The following is a 15,299-nucleotide window of genomic DNA, read 5'->3' as shown; positions in this document are numbered from 1 at the left end:
ACTAATACAAGTATATTTAATTAAAATGTTCAAATAGTTTGCTGTTAGTTGAATGTTTCTTCCTCATTGTCCTCTTTTTTTTTCCCTAATAAAAATACTTTTAGGTAACATCAGATTTCATTGAATGAACTCTATTTTTTATTTTCTCAATATACCAGCAAACAATCTTTCAGAGCTGCATCATTTTTGTCAGCTAATTCCTGCTTCTCACTGTCATTCTCCCCTTTTCATTGCACAAATACTAGTGCACTGGCGACATAGCCAACCCATCAACTTGGAAATTAAATTACTTGCCATTCTCAACTTTTTCTCCATATAACCTCAGACTGCCCCCTCAGCTCTCAATGAGGCAAGTCTCTCAATGTAACAATAAATTGAAAGAGTTCAGGACCATATCTGTCAGTTCAAGGTCAGAAAGGCTTCAAAGCAAATTCTGGGCTTTGTTTTTCAATGTTTTCCATCCCACCTTCACTATCCATCTCCAAAATCTCTACTTAAGAAAAGAAGTCTTGGAAAAGGCAAGGAAAAGAGATTTCTATCTCTGCCATAAGAAACAGATTTTTACACAGGGCATCAGGCATACTGCAAAGAGCTACTCACACACAGAATAGCAGATAATAGGCTAACAGACTGCTGTAAGCAAACATATCCACTTCTGATTGTCCAGGTGGAGGGGCGTTTCTGCTTCAGAGTAGGTACAGTTTAAAAATGTAAATGGTTCCGACAAAATTCTAAATAATCAACTCATCCTGATATGTAGATATTTCTCTCATTCACAATATTTTTAATTATTTTTCTTTACAAGTAAGCTGCCTTTTCATTATTTTCTTTCATATTTTTACCATAACATTATCCCTAGAAAATTGAAAATTGACTGCAATTGAATATTCTTGGAACATGGAGCACTAGAGGCCATAATAGATCTGGTGATGGAAAATTAAGCAGGCAGGCAATCATGGATGGCCTTTGTGCCATGCTAAGGGGGCTGGCAGGAGGGAGCCATTGGAACAGCACAGTGACATGATCAGATTTGCATTTTAGAAAGATCACTCCAGTGTTCCCTCAGCAATGGCAGGCAGGAGAATGAGAAGTGATGATGCTCTGATATAAGCAGTTTCTGTGGGGGAGAAGTAAAACATTACTGAGATAATGAGGATAAAGAATTAAATGTGGAGTTGAGATAGGGGCCTGGGAGAAGCAGAGGAGGTGGGGAGAGAAAAAAAGATAACTGACAGACCGGGAGGTCTACTGGTAAAGAAGTGAAGCATAATTGGGAAAAATAAAATAAATTTTAATTTTCAGTGTAAAGTTGCTATGATTTTGTTGTATTCATGCAGAAATACCTACTATGATGTTATTAAGGGATACTTGAAATGATGATTAAAAGACAGGTAGGCATGAATCTGAGATTTGGGACCTGTTAGCATAATATGTAGTTAGTGAAGTCACAAATGAAAATTTTCTCTTCCTCTGCCCTCTCCAAATCCCTAGGCAGTAGGTATGATCTAAACTATTTTGGCTATGTCTTTTGATATTTGTGCCCATATTTATTTATGTATTTTTTTAAGTTGTAGATGTTGTTTGACTTGACACTATGAGATCTGAAGATCTTATTATTTTTTTTTTTTTTGTAGAGACAGAGTTTCACTTCATTGCCTTCAGTAGAGTGCTGTGGCATCACACAACTCACAGCAACTCCCAACTCCTGGACTTAGGTGATTCTCTTGCCTCAGCCTCCAGAGTAGCTGAGACTACAGGCACCCGCCACAATGCTTGGCTATTTTTTTGTTGCAGTTTGGGCAGGGCTGGGTTCGAACCCACCACTCTCGGTTTATGGGGCCGGCGCCCTGCCCACTGAGCCACAGGGGCATCCCACATCTGAAGATCTTAAACCCTCCCTCCACCATGCACTTTTCCTGAAGTTCTCTGATTTCCTGATTAAGTTTAGAAAGGTTGCTCTCTAGGTACACTGCTGTGCTCCTGGGATCTCTATTCACCATTCTGGAGAGTTCTCTTTTGCCTGTCTTCTCTGTTTTCTAAATATCCCATACTCTTTGCTAGTTTGCTTCCTTCATTCAGTGAAGTAGAGCTTTCAGCTCTACTTTTATCAAGAAAAAGTTGTCAGAAAATATCTGTTAACATTTGATTAGTAGTTTATAGAAATCCAGGTTGCAAATAATTTTGTATTAGATCTTCTCAGGCATGCTTGATTATCTTCTTAATTTTAAGTTGTACTTGAAAAGTCTAATGCTATTACACTACTAATTCTTTTGATCATTACTTTTTTTTCTGTTTAGAAAATTTGAGCCTTTTCTTTCCCCTTTTTATTCTTGCATATCATTGTTTTTATCCATTTTTCTAGGAACATGTTGGGCTGTTTCAATCTAAAAACTTATATATCCTTCTGTTACTAGAATTCGCTCTTCAGTAGATCCTTGGTCTCAGGCATTGGAGGAATGCCCCCATGGACCACAGATCAGTGGCAAGACAGGATTTTATTAGAAATTAGAAAGGAATACAGAAGAAGTAAATTAGAAGGCACCAGAGCTTCTGGCAGGGGAGAAAGAACTAACTAGGGATCTCTATATGGGCTCTTCATCTAGGGGTATTAGGTCTTGAGCATTACACTTGGCCAGGACTTAGCAAATAAAAACACATTTTCATAGTTTTCATCATTAATGAGTGTTATTGACAAAAGAATGAATGTAATCCCTCCAGCTCAGGGAAAAAGGTCAGCATGTTCCCTTCACAAACCTGTCCAAGCCTAGGAAAACTGGGGTTCCCTGTCCAGCCCTGAATGGGGGAACTCTGTGTTACTTTAGTTATGAATAATGTCTAATTATTGTTTGCACATGTTTCTTAATGATCTCTTTTAGAAACCTAAATAATTTTGGAGATGAACTTTCATTTTGCTTCTTTTTTCCATTTTTTCTTTTGAAAAATTGCTTGAGAATGTCTTCAATTTATACACTTTCTATCAATTTTTTTATTTCACATATAATATTTTATTCTAAGAGTTCAAAATCTAGTATCATCTCTTTGTTCTTTATAATCTCCTTTTGTTATTTTAAGCACGTGATTTCTGTAATCTCTTTGAAGATATTCATTTGTTTTTATTTAATTCGGTTTTGTTTTCTATTTTTTTGCTACTGCTTCTCCATGGAGTAACCTTTTGTTTTCCTGTTTATTTAATTTGGTCTCTTGATAATGATGGAGTCATTCTTTAATTATCAGGTTTTTCTGGACTATCTCTTCCTTTTTCTAATAATGACTAGAAATTCTGAGTTCAAGAAGTAGTGTTTCAAATCAGTGCTTGTCCCCTACATTGAATCAAGGAGAATGAAGAACAAGGACAAGCAGTTTGAGGAAAACAGAGAGAAGTTTATTAATTTGCCAGCAAATGAGGAGGGCAGTAGATTAACATCTCAAAGACCACCCTCTTTCCTTTAAGAAGAAAAACAGGGCTTTTTAAAGGGAGGTTTTCAGTGGTTGCTCTTGGCTGGGCAACTTGTGGCACATGCCAGGACTTTGGGCCACTATTGCTTAACTACTACTGGTTTTGGTCTTGGGTTATTATGTGTGGTCTTATATTTGGTGACAGTGATCTTGTGACCTTTGTCTAGACAATTCTATTCAGCCTTCTCCTATGGTTTAAAATAACAGAAAACAAACATCAAAGAACATTTTTATGCCTTTTTGGTCACTGGCATTGGGAAGGAATGCAAGGTTTAATACCTCTGAAATGGAGAGGTTTTAAAGAGGCAACTCAATGAAACATTTCATTATCCTGCTCAGGCCTTTTATTTCTGTTACAGGAGGGCTTATGTAATGGAAAACATCTTTAAATAGCTATATTGAGCCATTTTTTCCTCAAGGAGGAGGAAATGACATTTATTAGGATTGTAGCCTAGATTAGAATTAGAACATATGCTAAGGTTGTATTTGCTTCTTTCTTTCCTGGTTCAATATTTCAACTGCTAAGTCATTGAAAAAAAAAAAAGAGTAATGACATGAAGGTCAATTGAATTCTCTTTCTTTAAAAATTAATTACTTTGAGTATGGGTCATGATTTAATTGCATAACTTTTTGTTTTTTCCTAAAATGTAAGTTATAGTTGTATTATTTTCCTTCCTCTCTCCCTCTCTTTCTTCATTCCTCCCCTCTCCCTGCCACTTCCTTTTTTTTTTTTTTTTTAAAGCAGTTTTGGCCAAGGCTGGGCTTGAACTTGCCACCCACTGTGTATGGAGCCAGCACCCTATTCTTTGAGTCACAGGCGCTGCCCATCTCTCTACCACTTTTTCTTGGAGCTGTTACTCCTTAAGTTTTTTTCATGATCCAGTGTAGACTTTTTCCTTATGTTTGCTTCTTAGCATTTATTCTGGGAGTTTTCTTTACTCTCTGGCTCTTTTCAATTCCTTGTGCCTTACATCCCATTTCATTATCTTGACTTATTTTCTCATTTTGTTCAAGCTTCCTTACAGTCTACCTAGTACCTACAACAGCCTTGACAGCTCTGCAATGTTTATAAGCCGAGGGAAGAAGAACTAACTAATGAGGAAATATGGGGAGAAGTACAAGAAGTCAGCTGGGAGAAGAAATGACCCAAGATTCAGACTGCCATTGCTATGGTGAAAAGTGGTCAGTGCAGTCTTTGAAAGGCTAAAATTCTCTTCGCCTCCTGTCTCTTAATACAGAACCTGAAGCCCTTTCCAATTTTTGATTCCTCCAGAGGCTGAGACTATTCAAATGGTCACACAGTGGCTTTTCTACACCACCCACCATCCTCTCCAACAAAGCTGGATAGAGCTAGGTTTAGTGTTACATCCTTGTAAAAAAAACATTCCACAGAATTTGCCGTGTCCATTGATACTAGGCAGCCCCATTTCTCAGATAAACTTGGACCCTACTCAGAGTTGCAATTTGCCAAATGCCAGCTTCTCCTTGAGCCTCCGCCTCCCCACCGCCTTTGGTGAGCACAATTCAAGCCCGGCTGCGTGGGTGGGTGTGTCCTCTTCCAGGAGAGGAGGAGCTTGAGGCAGCTGGAGCAGGCCCACCATCTTGAGTGTGTAGAACAGGGCTGAGGATTTCCCAAGGGAAGAAGGTGGGGAGAGTCAGAGAGCAACCTCCTGACACTTGCAGATGATTGAGAAGAAAGGGGCCTGTTCCGCAGGGAGGGTGCTGGGACCATACCCTCGGTGGATGGGTCAAAACCTCCCGTTAGGTCACGGGGCCCTTTCAACTTTTCTCCCAAAGGGCTCTGTTTGGCAGCCTCCTCCGACTGGCCATAAAGACAGAAAGTTAAGCGCCAGGTCTCACGGTACCAGTGGCTCTCAAAGGGTCCGGGGTTTTTCCTGAGGTAGGACACAGAGGGGACTGATTTTTCAACCTCCCCTACCCAGTATCTGGACACGTGCGCCGCAGAAGATGCAGCTGGCTGGGCAGAGCAGCGGCTAAGACGGCTCCGCAGGAGACGCGCCAGAGTCTGCAGCGCGCGTGCGCCCTTGCGTGGGAGGGAGGGGCCGCGTGCGCGCGAGTGAAGGGGCGGGAAAGGCTCCAAGCGCGCGTCCCCTGAGCAGCCGGGCTCCGGTTTTCCTTCTCCGTGGCAGCTCGGGCGCGGTCTCGTGCGCAGGCGGTTCCACAGGGCAGAAGCGGTCCCCGGGGTAATATTATGCGCGGCCCATGTAGGGTAAATTTATGACTCATACCTCCTCTCCTTAGGGCTACACGCAAACACACTGTCACGCGTGCTTGTTACAGTTAATTCACAGTTTGGAGTTCTAGTTGTTAAGAATTTCGGAGGCGTTGCTTCCTACTTTTTTAATTTCCCTAATGTTGAAGAGAAGTCTGATGTAAATATGATTTGTAATCCTTTGCAAGTAACTTTTTTTACTCTCTAAACTTAAGAAAGAAAATCTACTTAAACATGGTATTCTGAAATGTCACATACATATGTTCATCTTTTCTGATAGTCCACTTAAAACTGTGTTCTTAAACTTTTTTGATCACCGGACCCCTTTATGTTCTTAAAAATTATTGATAGTGCCAAATGCGCTATCAATGCATTTGGATGCTGGTTGTGTGTATGTATAGATAGATATACAGATATGTATCTCAATATTAGAAATTAAACCTGGAAAAATTTAAAAATATTAGTTTACTTAAAAGTAACAAACCTATGTTTATATAAGTAATATCTTTAATGATAATAGTTATCTTTTATAAAAGCAGTGAGGAGAGTGGCAGTGCATAACAGTTTGCAAATTTCCTTACTATCTTATTTAATAAAATATAGATTCTTATATTTGGTTCAGGAAATACTTTGTGCGGTTGAAATATATATTTCATTAACTTTTCACTTCAAAACTACAACAAAACTTACCGAGCAGTAGTTTTTTAAAGGTAAATTGCAAAGGCCCTATTATTAAATTTTTGTTTCCTCTCAATTAAAATTCATTGACCTAGCTTGTAAAATGATCATTTACTGGTGCATGGTTTTGGCTTTTCTTGCATTGGTTATTTGGAAAATATTGCTTCCCTCTGTTATGTAGATTTTCTAAATGTTGACATTTTTCATTATACCATATCAAAAAAATTACATTCCTGAATGTTTTTATGAATCTCATTAGAGAAATTTTTAAGTTTTAGGAAACTGTCAAACTCATGATAGAAGTTTTCCAAAACTATGTTTATCATTTGAAAGCTTAACTTTTATCATTGGAAACATTCTCTCAGTTGTTTTTCTTGATATGACAGGTTTATTTCATTCATTTTTGAGAAAATGTCTGCCAAATATATAAGTCTGAATAGCCATAGGTTGTCTGTCAGTCATATGTTAAAGCAAAAGAATGTTTTATGAAAAAGTAGCTAATTCTTCTTGCAACTTAAGCAATCGTGGGAAGTACGTAGCTTCCAGACAGTTACCCTTTTGTGAGCCACAGAAGTGCTTTGTGCATACTTTCCATTTTGTCACACAGAATATGAAAAACTCATGTACTGATGAGTCAAGCTTTAATATAATGATACTATTGAAGTAATTCTGAGGTAAAATTGGTATCTCCTGCATGTGTGTTCATTGTAGTGGAAAATCCAATGATTCCAGCAAGTTGGAGCTTCTAGCTGTTGGACTTTTTAAATGGATATTCCACTTATCTTTCATTTTCTCTTTGTGATATTTTCCTTTTCCTTTTATTATGGAGCATTTCCTCAACAATACTTCCTAATAAAACATTTTCCTATTGAAAAACATTTTTATTTCAGTGATTTTTTTTTTTTTTTTAAGAGAGGGGGTCTCTCTCTGTTACCCTGGTTGGTCTTACATTCCTGGCCTTAAGTGATCCTTTTACCTCAGCCACCCAAGTAGATGTGAGCCACGGAACCTGGTACAGACAATTTTCGAATCTCTTTTCTTGTTTTGTAATTGTTCCTTTTCTTAATAGGGCCCTTTATTTTCTAGAGTGAGATATATACTATAGGTTCTATGTGTTAATTAGATAATTTGATATAATTTTTTTCTAAATTAATATTTATGTGCTATTTTATTCTGTTAAGTTTTCCTCATAAAACTGGAGATATTTGGTTTCCCATGACAATTAAGAAGAACTGGGTATCTGTCTTGTGTGTCCAGTAACTTTAGGAAGTAGAACTCTTTCATTTGATGTTTTTCCTTGAGAGGAAGCTCTGCATGGCATTGGACACAGTGACGTGCAGGTTTTGGTTTAGGAGTTTGCTGGAGGTCAGGGTTTGGTTCCCATAAATGTTACAATGAGGAGAACTTTTTAGCAGGACATCAGCCTTAATATCTCAAATGTCTTTACTGAATATTACTGTAGGAAAGAGCTATGGTTATTTGATTCCACCAACCCTATGTAAATTCAGGGCAAAGAGTTGAGGAGATGGAGAGCATTACATACAGAAATATCTTCATTTAATCACCCAGTTTTTAAACTTACAGGCTGAAATCAAGGTAATCCAGAGTTCTATATAGAGAAGGGTTTCCATTTCTTTGTAGACCTCTTTTATTATATTCTAGGGTGCAACTTTATTTATCGGTTTCCTAACTTTTCTATTTCTATCTCCAAACGAGCACATTTATACATCCCCAATGTATGACTGTATTATAGACATTTTAATTTTTTTATTTTTATTTATTTATTTTTTGAGACTCAAGCTGTCACCCTGGGTGACAGCTCACAGCAACCTCCAACTATTGGGTTTAAGTGATTCTCTTGCCTCAGCCTCCCAAGTAGCTGGGACTACAGGTGCTTGGCACAACGCCTGGCTGTTTTTTGGTTGTAGTTGTCATTGTTGTTTGGCAGGCCAGGCTGGATTCAAAACCACCAGCTCTGGTGTATGTGGCTGGTGCACTAGCTGCTTGAACTACAGGCACCGAGTCCTTATATACATTTTTATATTTCTCTCATTCTTTATTTGTTATGGGTTTATCCTGATTCATGTTTCTACATTTCTATAAGTGTGGCAGAGCAGAAGAAATAGAAGGGGAAACACATGTGCTTAGTCCAACACACTGTGCTTTACACCTTAAAAAAAAAAATCAATTCTCTGAGTGAAGTGGTCAAAGTCTTTGTCCCTTTTTATATAGGGAACCTCTCTGTTTTCATGTAAATTCATTGGTGTAAATAAAAAAGCCCACGTAAATGGGCGACTCAAATTCATCATCATAAAATCTATAAGCTTCTTTTCTACATGTCAGGAGAGAGGAGGCTCTCCTCCGTCCATCTGTGAAAGGGGACATTATGGATAGGAGACTAACATCATGAATTCTGAAATCAGTGGTTCAAGCTCCTGACCATCTATGACACAGGGAGAACTACATAATATCTCTTTGTGTCAGTATTTTTTATTGTAAAATTGTTTCATATAATAGTGATACTGGAATTTCACTCTCCAGTTGGTTCTTGGTCTCAGAATGAATCCTCAGACCACAGATCAGTGGTAAGATGGGATTTATTTACAGAAAAGAATACAGAAGTGCCAGAGCTCCTGGCAGAGAGAAACTCAAGTCAGGAGAGAAAAGTGCTCTCTCTCTGTCTGTCTGTAGGCTTTTTGTCTAGGGGGATAGTCTCATGGGGCCCTCAGTAGTTACATTTAGTGGGTATTGGTAGTTACATGGGGCCCTCAGTAGTTACATTTAGTGTGTCTGGGACATGTTTGGAACAACATGTCTGGGTTGCAAATGAATGGCTACAGTCCCTTTCATTCCCAGGCCTAGGAAATGGGGACCCCCTGCCCACCCTCCAGCCTGCTGGTTCCATTGCTTGCTGCCACTGCACCAACATTACCAAGGTGGAGGCAGCCGCTCCGTGCCCCACAGCTCCACGAGCTGGTTGGGATGCCACTTGTCCTGTATCAATAGTACTATAGTACTTGTACATTTATAAAAAAATAGTACTTGTAGAAGTGTTGTGAAGATTAAGTGAAATAAAGTGTTTGCAATATTTAGAATTGTGCATTATACAAAATCAGATTTAGTAAAATGATTATTATTGATGTCATTATTACTATTGTTTTTGAAATACCTTAAACTGGGCTCTGACTCATTCAAGACCTCCTGGCATTTGAATGAATATGATTTTACCTTGTAAATTGCTTTGTTTTATTCCTAGAATTTGTTGATGGAAAAAGACCCAAACTTTGTAAAATAATTTAAGGAGGTTTATTCTGAGGTGAATGTGTGAGTGTGACTAGTTCAGTCAAGGTCTTGAGAAACTATACCTGTGGTGGCTGGGTTACAGTTTGGTTTATACATTTATAGAGATAGGAATCACACATAAGAGCCTAAATCAGTACAAAGGGCATACATTGCAAACATCAATGTATACATTGGTTTGGCATGAAAAGATGGGGCATGGAGGCGGGGATTACAGGTAATAGATGGTTTTAAAGATTCTTTGAGTTATAGTTGAAAGATGTAATTGGTGATTTCCAGTGGTAAGACTGGGATGTAGTTGTTCAGGCCAGGTTTATTAAAAGGGATAGCCACTCACCTGGACATGGCAAAAATGGCAGCGGCACCCAGGGGCATTTAGAGACTCCTTTTACATGGGGCTGTGGGTGGTGGGCAAATTCCAAAGCTTGCCTGGAAGCCTTTGGTAGGATAAGGTCCATTGGCCTTAATTTCTTTGTGGTGGGGGCTAACTAGGTTGTTTGTGTCCTTCATCTTGGGAGAGGTTTGGGGGAGGAGAAAAAGGTGGGAGATGGGTTCCTGTGGGGCCATTTTAGGCCCCCAACAGTAATTGGTTAAAGAAATGAAACTTTAAAGGCTTGGAATGTTTTAACTTAAGATAAGGATCTATTAATGAGAGACAAGCCACTGGACATTTACTGAAACTAAATTCATCTGTTAAGCACATTGATAACTGCAGGTGTGTGGTTTGAGCTTTTTCGAGTATAGCCTCAGGACCATTAATAATTTAGTATCTCCTTGTTGCAAAGGCAGTCTCCAAAAAGGGAGGGCCCCAGGAGGAGATATATCTGAACTTCCTTCTCATGGATAGCAACTTAGCTTTAGTGTTTTCTGGGGTCTTTTTGGCCAAAAAGGAGAGGTGGAGTGTCCCTTCAATCAGCTAAAGGGATTAAGATTTGAACTACCAGGTAGAGATTGATTGTGGTTCCAATTGTCATTGATTATATTCTTGTTGACAAGCTTTTATTGATCAAGTTCTTTACAATTGCACACTTTATTTTGAAGTGTTGTGTTACCTTAAATTTTCTAATGCTTTCATTATGAAGTCTTAAAATATACCAGTTTTGGAGACAGGAAGACCAAATCTCCATGAGTCTCAAAAATTCTTCATCTGTAAAATGGGAATGACAGTAATTTTCTTATAGTTTTGCTATGACAGTTTGAAATAATATAAGAATGAAGTAAAAGTTTTCAATAGAATGCTAGCTTCCTGAGGATCAGCACTCTAATTTTAATGTGTGACACATTGCAGAGTCTCTAATATTATATAAATACTTAATATGAAATAACAGTATAAGTTAATAAAAGTTTGAAGAAAGGGGCACAGACTGCAAGAAATGAAAGAGGTTAATTGTGGAGAAACCAATAATGCCTCCATTACTAATGATTAAAAGTGTAAATGCATTTTATAAATAGAAAGTTGAAGAACAAAGTTTATTTTGTTATTGTTGAGGTATTTTTTTAGATTTTCCTCTTATAAATTTGCATAGTAGAGACCCACCAGAGTCATGTTTAAGTACATAAATAATAAAATCTGTATTACATATTAATGTGAAATATGTTTTTGTTTATATCTGTATAAAAATGTTATATGTCATATAAAAATATATGTGTTCCTTTTTAAGAAAAAGAAAAGCTAAATTGAAAAAGCCTAATTATAAAAAGAGAAGGAAATTTTGTACATTAAAAATGTCACTATGGTTTGCATTTTTCGAAGTAAAAGTGATTTTACTATTTCCCTTAGAACTAGAGTTTGGAAATATAACAAAAGAAATCAGAATGTATTATAGTTTAATAGCTATTTATTATTGTTTAATCAGATGATTAAATTTTCCTTTAAAAAATTCTTTCACTTTTATAGATAAGAAACTGTGGTGGGCAGACCAAAACTTAGCTCAGCTGGGAACCTGCAGCAAAAGAGATGGAAGAAACCCTAACATCCTACGAAATAAGACTTCTGGGGTTGTTCATATGAAAGTATATGATAAAGAATCACAGCAAGGTAAGTCACAGTCTAATGAATTTGTGCCACTTTTGAATATATAATGTTCTCTTTTTTATACTGGTTTTTCAGTTCAAATCAAATAGAAGATTTCTATTCTTCTCATAAAAAAAGGGAAAAAGGAAAATGTTGCTTACCACTGTAGAAGAAATGCCTTCAACATAAGGTGCATAGTGAGTTTTTAAAACATTAGCAAAGCTACCTTAGGAACCTTAATTTGTCAGTTCCTCAAAGATATCTTATCCAGTTTTTGATTTTGAAGTATAAAAATAAGAAGAAATATCCCAGAAAAAAATATATAATGTAAAATTTAGCCCAGAAATTGAACAAACTAGAGAACCTATGTCTATATAAGAATTTTATACCTAAAAGCACTACATTTTTTGGCTCTAAGCATTTTGCTTTTTTGTTTTTACTTGTCCAAATTGTGTGCAGTGAAATGGAGTGAGAAAACTAACAGATGGTTTACATAGGTGGAGTTGTCACATTGCCCAAATGCCAATTGGATTAGATAAGTCAGCCAGGGCAGCCCTAAACCTGCTAGTCTTTTCTTACATTTTTTGCTTCATAATCCTTGACATTAGTGGAACTTTCTTCCTGACCAAAAAAAACAAAAATCTTTTTTCTGCATTCCACATTCTTTCTTTAGTCTCTGCCATGAATATCTGATCCTTAGTTTCATTTATTTTCTCCTTAGGAATATTTTTCAAGATTTTTAGACACTAAGAAAGAAATTTTCACCTGAAGGATTTGGGGGCAGATGGACTAAAGCTGAGAATATGGGGGGAAGAATGGAAAAACAAAGGGATTACTATATCTGAAGACAGGGGACAGCCACCAAACAAGCATAATGTATTGGCCACACAAATTGAGAGCCCTATTTTCATATCAGGGGACACCATAGAGATCAGACTCCTGTTTGCTTTCCCTGTACATAGTTTGGGCTAAATTTTGGCCAAGTTTTGGTTTGAAATTTTCATTTTGAAATCTTTCCAGAGGCAAAGGAAACATTTATTTTCATAAAAAAGTAATAACTGTAAAAGAAAAGAATTGCTTTAGACTAATTTCTGCAGAATGTTTAATGAATTTATTTTTATTGTTGAAAAGATATCCAACAGTCAAATTCTTATGCACAGAAACTGCACTTGTTCTGACTTTTTTTGGTCACTGTATATGATAATGAACAAGGGTATGTTCAGTAACAATTCAGTAATGGAACATTTTCTGTATCAAAATAAATAATGTTATCAGCATTCAAATTAGGGGAAATTGATTATAGATGAGAATTAAGCATTCAGTGAATACAATATTGTGATTTTTCGTGGATTTTCAATAGACTATATTTGTTAAGTGTAAAAATTGATGGCGTTATTGTAAATCTTAGTGCATCATGTATGCTTCTTTATTTCATATATACCTGAAAACATAATATTTGAAAAAATAACACAGAGAGAATATTTCCAAATAAGGCATTAGAAAATACTATCCATTTTTCAAAATGTGAACATGTATATGCTTTGTTTGAAACAATAAATTAATATATGAATTTTCCTAAATATAGTTCCAGTGAGGTTTCTGGGAGAAAACATTATTCTTAGTTTACTTTGCTTTTGTTAACAAGATTTTCCTCACATTTTAAAGATTTGATCCAATGGTTACAGTTGGGTGTTCTGTGTTCTGTGAAAGTACTGCCAACGTGACCAGGATCACTAGCACTTAGAAATCAGTGATTAATATAACTAAGCTTAAAATGGAGTGAAAACACCACTTTTACTAGAATAATATGCTGATAAAAGCATCTGTATTAAAGACAATCCCATTAAGAGAATCACTTCACGTAGCTTAAAAGCTTTATTAGTATGAAATATGAGCAATTTAGGACCCTTTAAGGTGCTAACATTACTACTGCTTTGTACAATTAGCTACTTCATTTATTATTTTTGACATAGATCACTGGAGACTTGAGTCTTCTTGTTAGTCAAGTGGATTTTCTAGCACCACTAGAGATTTGAGGCATGAGGTTTGAACATCAATATTATTACAAAATGTTAAGCCAAGCTAGAATTTCTAATGTGATAGATTATTACTATATAAATTATTACTTTTAAAAGTCACTATAAATTTTCCTACTTCCTACTTTCTATTTATTAATTAAATATATATATTATAAATAAGGATGCATTTCATTATTTTTTACATTTTTCTCTTCTACAACTAATTTCTCTTAAGAGACTAACCAAATGATACATAAAATGTGTATTGTTAGTGCATAACGTAATTGTTAAAATATAGTAATTTATTATTTATCAACAATATAATACAATTAGTACACTATATGTGTCTACTATTCTAATTATATTTAAATACAGTCCCAGAAACTCCTTTTTATTTTTTCACATTTTTTTTTTTTTTTTTTATTGTTGGGGATTCATTGAGGGTACAATAAGCCAGTTACACTGATTGCAATTGTTAGGTAAAGTCCCTCTTGCAATCATGTCTTGCCCCCATAAAGTGTGACACACACTAAGGCCCCACCCTATTTTTTGATACTATCAAGGCCATATAACCTCTCATTTTTTCTTATTTTCATAAATTCATTCTTTTCCTAGCCTATTTTTCTTTACTTCTTTAATTCCCTTACTTTTCCTTCTGTCTTCTTTCTTTCCATGTGATGAAACAACATCTGCTAATCTTCTCACAGCTTTTCAGACTTTCGTTATGGTTAAAGCACATTTACATATAATACATACCTCTATAGGTTGACATTACATTCGTATATACTTGGTTTCTATAAAACAAAATACATACTATGTATGTACATGGTTGATATAGAATTATTATAAATCTATATATAATTGTCTAATTATTAAAAAACCAGAGATCTAAAATTTCATCTTAGTTTTGTAAGTCGGTTTAATATTTATTAGTTGGGAAAAGGGAGAGTAAATTAATCCTCATTAGTTTATAGAGAGGGTAAAATGTAATCATTTAAAAGCTCAGCATTCAGCATTGACTAAACTGACAGCTGTAGGAAATGAACAAAGAATGTTGTAGATCTCCTGATAAGAAATCTCCCAAATTGAGAGTATTTCACACTTCAGGAATGATAGAGCTAGTGACAGGTTCCATTGAACAATTAAATCTCACAGACTATCTTAAATTCAGGAGAAGAGAAGTAATGAGCTGGATTGGTATTTTGAATTTTCCATAGAGCACTATTGATATATAGGTTTCATCATGCTTTATAATTCTCACTGGATTTATTACACTTCATATCAGAGCTTGAATATCCCGTAAATGGCATCGCATGCCCTAGAATATTAAAAAATGTTGTAAAAATGGGATATTTAATGAACTTGTGAGGTAAGATTGTAAATTACTTATCTTCATTCTACCACCTTTAATTAGCAAATTGGGCCTAGTAAATTCAATGGAATATCTTTATAGAATGCCTACCTGGGATTACCTGACTAATATTTGTCATTCTACTATATAGAAATAAGAATTAATATACCAATTAATTTGAGGACTCTTATAGATGTGTCTTTAATATATTTTGAGAGAATTATGTTCCACTGAATGGGAAAATTTATT

The 15,299-nt window shown here is 36.0% G+C and overlaps 1 protein-coding gene across 1 annotated transcript in view; it reads left to right on the top strand.

Moving 5' to 3' along the window:
- LRP1B (LDL receptor related protein 1B) overlaps positions 1–15,299 on the top strand; it is a 2,318,354-nt gene that overhangs the window by 1,555,421 nt on the left and 747,634 nt on the right. The window contains exon 33 of the mRNA XM_053597274.1: positions 11,565–11,705. Coding sequence (XP_053453249.1) covers positions 11,565–11,705 — 141 coding nt within the window. The remainder of the gene's footprint in view (positions 1–11,564; positions 11,706–15,299) is intronic.

Source organism: Nycticebus coucang, chromosome 7, assembly GCF_027406575.1.
Source record: "Nycticebus coucang isolate mNycCou1 chromosome 7, mNycCou1.pri, whole genome shotgun sequence".
Taxonomy (NCBI): domain Eukaryota; kingdom Metazoa; phylum Chordata; class Mammalia; order Primates; family Lorisidae; genus Nycticebus; species Nycticebus coucang.
Note: the sequence above shows the minus strand (reverse complement) of the source record. Positions and strands in the feature narration are given on the sequence as shown.